At 39.2% G+C, this 7,587-nt stretch overlaps 1 protein-coding gene across 1 annotated transcript; it reads right to left on the bottom strand.

Moving 5' to 3' along the window:
• Nucleotides 1–3,147: 3,147 nt before the first annotated feature.
• her11 (hairy-related 11) lies at nt 3,148–5,536 on the bottom strand. The gene is made up of 4 exons (XM_066649952.1): nt 5,443–5,536; nt 5,215–5,310; nt 4,974–5,067; nt 3,148–4,424 (listed from the first exon to the last, which is right to left on the bottom strand). The coding sequence occupies exons 1-4, from the start codon at nt 5,467–5,469 to the stop codon at nt 3,781–3,783; spliced, it is 861 nt and encodes a 286-aa protein (XP_066506049.1). The 5' UTR covers nt 5,470–5,536; the 3' UTR covers nt 3,148–3,780.
• Between the last annotated feature and the right edge of the window lie 2,051 nt (nt 5,537–7,587).

The following is a 7,587-nucleotide window of genomic DNA, read 5'->3' as shown; positions in this document are numbered from 1 at the left end:
CTATTCTAATTGCAGTGCTACTGTAGCACTGAGAGTGATCCACCACTCAAATCATTCTGTTCTGTGGCGATCCTGACCACTGAATAACAAGGGAAAATGAGCTAACAAAATATGCAGAGCAACAGATGGACAACAGTCTGTAATTACAGAAATACAAAGTGAGAGCTGATAATATGGACAAAACAACATTTATTGTTTTGGGTGATATTCAGAAAACAACAAAACATGTAGTTTGATTAAAACCCCAAAACATTTGCCTAGACCACTATAGCACATTCATTCATTCATTATCTGTAACCCTTTTCCAGTTCAGGGTGGTGGTGGGTCCAGAGCCTAACTGGAATCATTGGGCGGGAATAAACCCTGGAGGGGGCGCCAGTCCTTCACAGGGCAACACACACACACACACATTCACTCACCCCTACGGACACTTTTGAGTCACCAATCCACCTACCAAGGTGTGTTTTTGGACTGTGGGAGGAAACCGGAGCACCCGGAGGAAACCCACGCGGACACAGGGAGAACACACCAACTCCTCACAGACAGTCACCCGGAGCGGGAATCGAACCCACAACCTCCAGGTCCCTGGAGCTGTGTGACTGCGACACTACCTGCTGCTGCTGTATAGTATAGTATTAGGGTATTGGACTGTTGTTCTCGGAAGTGATGGGCCTCCATTTAATATCTTTGGCATGAGTGGGTGTGGTATTTGTGATCCATAATAACCATCCAACATCCGACCTCCCTAATGTTTATGCTTCTGAATAACTACTTCAGATTTTCACAGAAATGTTTCAGCATTGAATATAACGCCTTTCCATATAAACAAAGGCACTTACTGGAGAAAATAGGAGGAAAACCATTAATTCCAGAAGAAATGTTGTCAAAACAAAAGCGTTTGGTCGTGTGTTGTATGTCCTTCAGTACAAACCTGAACATGCGTCTGTATGTGCCAACGGTTCCTATGAAAATGCTTCATTTTTATTTGCCATATTATTACTTGTATTTGTTTTTTATGGAAGCCTGTTTCCGCCGCATAAAATATTAATAAAAAGGCACTCATTTTTATTTTTCATTAATATTCAAGTTGCTATCTTAATATTTCGAGATACTATCTCATTATTTTGAAATACTAAGTCAATATATTGAGATACTAACTCATTATTTTGAGACAGTATCTCATTATTTTAGAAAATAAGTCAATATATTGAGATAGTTTACAATCTCAATATAATGACTTAGTATCTCAAAATAATGAGATAGTATCGCAAAATATTGAGATAGCAAATTGCACAGTAATGAAAAATAAAAATACTTTTTGCATTATTTTATGTGGCGGAAACAGGCTTCCGTAGTTTTTTCCCCGGCGTTTGCCAGTCGCTACAAATAGCTTAAGAAACGAATTACAACTGGACTATAATTTCTATGAGTGCTAATAACCAGAAGGTGGCAGCAAAGACAAACAAAGCACGTGTTCCATGCCCTTTACTTTTTTTTATCTTTTTTTTGTATTGCTTACATTTTCTAACCCTCATTTTCATTCAGTTTCCATACATAAAATTAACAATTCTACAGAATACACAAAAAATTATAACATCAACGAGGAAATTTGATCTTTGAGTTTTGCCAGTGTTAACATATGTCCAAATTGTTATAGAATATATAGTAGCTTTTTACTCTATTGAGAACCTGTACTCAGTACAGCTATTTTAAACATCCTTTGAATGTTATAAGAAAAAAAAAACGCTGCAGATGTGTTGCACACAAATAATAACTGTAGCCCTTAAATAATCAGAGATTATTCCTCCTTAACCACCATTCTTCTTTCCTCACAATTCATTCATTCATTATCTGTAAGCGCTTATCCAGTTCAGGGTCGCGGGGGGTCCAGAGCATTGGGCGCAAGGCGGGAATACACCCTGGAGGGGGCGCCAGTCCTTCACAGGGCAACACACACACAATTTTGAGTCGCCAATCCACCTACCAAGGTGTGTTTTTGGACTGTGGGAGGAAACCGAAGCACCCGGAGAAAACCCACGCAAACACAGGGAGAACACACCAACTCCTCACAGACAGTCACCCGGAGCGGGATTCAAACCCACAACCTCCAGCTCCCTGGAGCTGTGTGACTGCGACACTACCTGCTGCGCCACCGTGCCGCCCCCTCACAATTCAGTCACATTTATTTCCAAAAAATAAATAAATAAAAACATTCATCATGGGTTTTTCGTTTTTTCTCTTTGGGAATAACACTAAAATAAAACCTACGTAAATCGGTTGTTTAAAATATTACTCAATTAAATTGCAAAATGCAGAAATCTGCAGAAATGCACCATGTTTATTGAGAGCAGTCATAATCCTGTAGACTTATTGTGCAGGACAATATTATGAATTATTTATATAAATTTATAATATGTTTATTAAACATTTCAGTCAGAATAACTCATGAATGGCTCTGAATAAGAACATGTATATTATAAACAGAGTATAAAATAATTCCTACAATTCCATATGCCTCTTGTTAAACTATTACTCAAAACTTTAAAAATATCTTGTCTTATATTTAAAACTACAGTCTCTGATATTTTACTGAATAAATATACAAGCTACAATGAATATGAAAATTGATTCCAAACTTTTAAACAGGGGATAGTTCTGCATTCACATAAAAATCAGATGACAGCGCAGCAGGTAGGTAGCTCCAGGGTTCGAGTTGTGGGTTCAAGTCCCGCTCCGGGTGATTGTCTGTGAGGATTTTTGTGTGTTCTCCCCGTGTTCGCACGGGTTTCCTTGTTTTCTCCCATGGTCCAAAAACACATTTTGGTAGGTGGATTGGCAACTCAAAAAGTGTCCATAGGTGTGGGAATGTGTATCACACTGTGAAGGACAGAGGGGCCCTCCAGGGTGTGTTCCGCGCCCCTGAACTGGATAAGAGGTTACAGACAATGAATGGATGGATAAAAATCTGATTGAATCATAAACTACAACCAGCCAGGATGTCCAACTGCAGTTTGTAAGTTTCTGTGTCTGCATGACAATAAACACTTACATATAAAGCATAATATAGAATAAAGTAATACAAAAGACTTCATGAGTTTTTTTCCAAGAGTTTTTAATCATATCTATAAAATATACACAGATCAGGTAGAAAATGTTGTCTGAAAAAATGTACAGTAATAATTAAATATTTACAAGCATTAACACTAAATACAAAATTATACAAAATAAACTGGTTTATTAACTGAACAAGGACACATAGTGTCTGTTACACAAGGCACTGAATGGAAACCCCTTAAGGAGTTCTGAAATGTGCAGTTCTGAGTAAATATTATTTATGAATATGAACGTGAGATCATGAGTGAGCGTGTATATGAATATGAGTGAGTGCAGAGGTAAATATATCTTTTAACAGCCAGTTCCATGAGGTAGTGTGGGTCTAATATAGTGTGAAATATATGTATATGCAAAAACCCTGATATCTCCAAATATTTATTTTTAGGAAATGAATAAAACATTAATTATATTTGAAGATACTTTAAAAATATTTGATTGCAAGCCATTTTGGACCATTTCTATTAGTTCCACGCCCCATTAAATATATAACCAACATAAAGAACAACTGCTATTTCCAGATGATGATAAGTAATTGAAATCTTCATAAATTACATGGAAAAAAAAATAAAAAATCAGAGAAGCTGTCAGAACTTAGTCGTGGAGTCTGGACGCAAAAGCATGTCCTGTGCGGGTTTAGTCTTATGTTAAACATAAAATGATGGGGTTTCAGCTCCATGGCCTCCAGGCAGACTGTGCTGAAACTGGAAGCAGATCTCCTCCTGCGTCCACAGAAAGAGAAGATGGAGTGGGCAGATCCCTGTAGGCCTGAGGCTTCAAAAGCTGAGAACCACAAATGGAGAATGGCATTGAGAAAAAAGTGTGTGAGAGGCTGGAGGAGGGAGAGCCAGAAGAAGCAAAAGGTATGTAGCAGGGAGCAGATGAATATGAAGGAGAGGTGCTGAAAGAGGAAGTGGAGGAGGAGGAGGAGAATGCAGGGGAGGGTGGAGGTGAGAGGTAGCTGGGTGAAGCTGATGGAGTAAACACAAAGCTATTTGAACTAGTGGATTTATAGCAGTGAATCGAGGACTCTGTGAAGGTCAGGTCTTGGTTATAGTGGTGGGATGCTGTTGAGGAGCAGAGTGTCTTCAGGAGGCCAGATGATTTAGAGTCCTTTTCCCTGCCAGAGAAGTCAGTCCGACCATCAATATAACACTCCAGACCGTGAAGAACTGTCTCTCTCTCAGTGGGGTGAATCCTGCCCATGAAGGAAGTGAACTCAGAGACACACTGATTGAGATGTGAGCCATAGACAGGTTTCGGGGCATTGGGTTGAATCAGTGTCGTTTCTGGGTTTGAAGTAGTGGCACACGCTGTGGAAACAAGAGGAATTTTAGTTATTCATAAATATTCATGAAGGAGATACAAAATGCACAGTGTAGTGTGCTAAACTGTCAATTATAAGCTTTGCTTTAATACACAAATGCAATTTATCAAGGGTTAGCTACTGCTTTTCCAGTGTCTTTACTGTTTGATTCATTAAAGGATGAAGAATGAACAAAAATAAAACCTTAGAGCAAATTTTGTCAGTGTATGTTCTAACATTTAGCATGCTAGCACCAAGTTAGCATTCTTATAGGCTTTCCTAATATGGCCCCCATGGTTGAGTTGAAATTGTGCCTTAAGTTCACACAGCAATGTGTAAGATTTAGTGGCACAGGGCAGTAATTTTACCAGTTCCAACCAACTAAATACCCCTACTCTAAATACCTCACTCAAAAGCACTCTAGGATCAGTGTTTGGTTTGGTTCTGGGCTACTGTATATATTTGGTAGTGTAACACATTTAATATAATATACTATAATCATTAATTGCCTGTAATTGCTTACTCCATTCAGGGTTGTGATATAATATAATAATACCTTTGTTTTCTGCTCTCCTGCATGGGTTCTTTCGTATGTACTGAACAGCCAGGTCCAAGATCTCTGCTTTCTCCAGCTTAGGGTTTTGTAAACGCTGAGAGAGAGAGAGAGAGAGAGAGAGAGAGAGAGAGAGAGAGAGAGAGAGAGAAAGAGAGAGAATCAATTAAAGTTGTTGCAACTACAAAAGCTATCAGTGAGAATCAATTCGATTAACTGTGATTGAATGGACTCGTTTTCTTACTGTGTCTGCAGTGCTCCTGAACAGCAGAGCTCTCAGAGCCTCCAGGTTCTGATTGATTCGGTCTCTTCTTTTCTTCTCTATCACTGGCTTTAGAGTCTAGAAAACAGATTGAACAACTTTACTATCAAAAATCATCTAAAATCAGATTGGGTATGGACGCAGTGATTGAATATTAAGGAAACCATTCAGGAGGGGAAAAACTGTTTGTATGAAGTAAAGCAGACTTACTCTTCTCATGCTCTCCGTCTTCGCCATTTTGGAAACTGAAGAACTGGATAAAGATGTGATATTATCTTCATACGAGTCACGACCTCTTCGAAAGTCTAAGTAAAACACTGTGAAATGGGGCTAGGTTGAAACGTATATGGTGCAGTAGAGACACTTCTGATTGGTTGAGAGGCGAGGCTTAGCCCGAAATCCCCGCCTCCTGAGAAATTATTGGCTAACAATTAATAGCTGAGCCAGAGGTATTGAGTTTCCCGGACTGCTCGTGAAAGGCGGAACATGAATAAAAAGTGGGGGAAAAATTTAAGCAAAGGATCATGAGCATAAATCATATGTAAAATTCATATTTTCTGTTTCTCATTCAGGCTCAGAATAAAATTTCTCAGAGTAAAATGGGGCACGGCGGACCACAATGGTGCCAAATGCCACCAGTGGGCTAAACGGGTATTATAATGGGGGAAAACATATTATAGTTCTACTTAATATTAACCGTTGATTCAACGTTGAAATAACGTAATGACTGCCGTCTAATCAACGTTCTCTTAAGGTTGAAAATAAAAGTTGAAAAGACGTCCAAACACAGTCATTGAAAAGACGACTATAATACGTATTGCGGACGTCCATTGACGTTATTAATTGGTCCCGAAATAAATTACTTGTATAAAACGCATTTTGGACGTCCACTAACGTTATCGATTAGTCACCACTTGATAACTAACTTATTAAGACGGATTTTGGACGTCCATTGACGTTTAAAATATGTAATTGACGGACAGACTACTTTTAGACCTATTTTGAACGTCCAGGGACGTTCCTTGTTTACTGGGAATGGTCTCTTTATAAAACACGCTCAACAACGTCGCTGGTTCGATATACAGGATGGGCAGGAATAATTAATCCACAGTTTAAGTGTCCTTGAGCAAGGCCCCTAAACTCCAGCTGCTCCCAGGGCACTATTGCAGCCCCCTGCTCAAGTTGTGTATGTGGGTGTGCTCCCTGCCTCTAGTGTGTGTGTGTGTAGCTAAAAATTGATCACTGTTTTGTGTTTCTGCGTTCACTACCACGGATGGATAATTTACTTCTTTAAGGAGATTTATAAAAACAAAAATGACTACCTCTCAGCTCTAAAATGTGAATGTGTGTGAAGCAGTGAAATGATTCAACGTGCGGTCATTTTCAATTTGAAAACAGCCGTTGAATGTGTTTAGAGAGAGAGTGCGTGTGTGTGTGTGTTTCTTGTGGATGGGTGGGTGCTGGGGTGGAGGTGATATTCCGAGGTGTGACGTCCAAACGCTAGCACGTTTCTGTTAAGTGTGCTGCAGTGAGACTGGGTCGTTGTAAGTGAGAACGACTCGAGGACTAAAGTCAACAATTACACACGCTAAAACGAAAACGTAACTGGTCTGCGAGTTTGACCGATAAAACACCATTTAAAAATAAACCCTCTTGTAGTAAGAAACCCAAGTTTGTTCACTGTTTTATGGAAGATGTTTACCACAATTGGAAATGGTGAAGTGTTTTTTTAAAGCATGTCCTTATTTTCGTCGTGGGAACCAACCAAAAGTGTCTTATTCCTCACTCAGGGACGTCGAGCTAACGTGTTTATGGTGTGTCGGTGCACTACAGTGGTGGGAAGGTGGACTTCTGGTCAACCTTTGGGGCCAGCTGTGCAGTAACAAACTGAAGGTGAAGTGACACCAGGTCAGAAGGTCAATGGTTTACATTTAGGGCTGACGTTTTTTTTTCACCACAAAGTGTTTCACAAACTCTTTCACAAGTTTTACATTATTATTATTGTTATTATTAATCTCCAATTTAGTCTTTGCTAGTTTTACAAAGTTTGGTGTCCCCCAGTCACATGATTCCCTTCAGAAATTCTTTTCAACTGCCTCTAACATGCCACTGGACAGCTCAATACACTTGATGAAGAATGCTAATTGTCTAGAGCTTTTAAAGCTGCTAACATTCACATACATTAGGCAGCATTTAGCTGAGTAATGGGCAGAGGAAGGCTATACAGAGAACAAAGCCTTGACCTCTTGTCCCAAAATGGCTATTGAATCTGTTTTATTCATAGCATTATCATTATCAAAACTCTTATCTGGAGGGAATCTATCCTAAAAACATGGATGTTGTACACTGTCTATA

Source organism: Hoplias malabaricus, chromosome 17, assembly GCF_029633855.1.
Source record: "Hoplias malabaricus isolate fHopMal1 chromosome 17, fHopMal1.hap1, whole genome shotgun sequence".
Lineage (NCBI taxonomy): Eukaryota > Metazoa > Chordata > Actinopteri > Characiformes > Erythrinidae > Hoplias > Hoplias malabaricus.
The sequence above is the reverse complement of the archived record's forward strand: the minus strand, read 5'-3'. Positions and strand labels throughout refer to the sequence as shown.

Excerpts from the sequence above, each read along its gene's own strand:
- her11 (XM_066649952.1), bottom strand. The coding sequence starts at position 5,469 with ATGGCGAAGACGGAGAGCATGAGAAGA. Across the intron at positions 5,311-5,442 it reads AGACGGAGAGCATGAGAAGA|ACTCTAAAGCCAGTGATAGA; the intron begins GTAAGTCTGCTT and ends TCTGTTTTCTAG. Across the intron at positions 4,425-4,973 it reads CAGGAGAGCAGAAAACAAAG|CGTGTGCCACTACTTCAAAC; the intron begins GTATTATTATAT and ends TTGTTTCCACAG.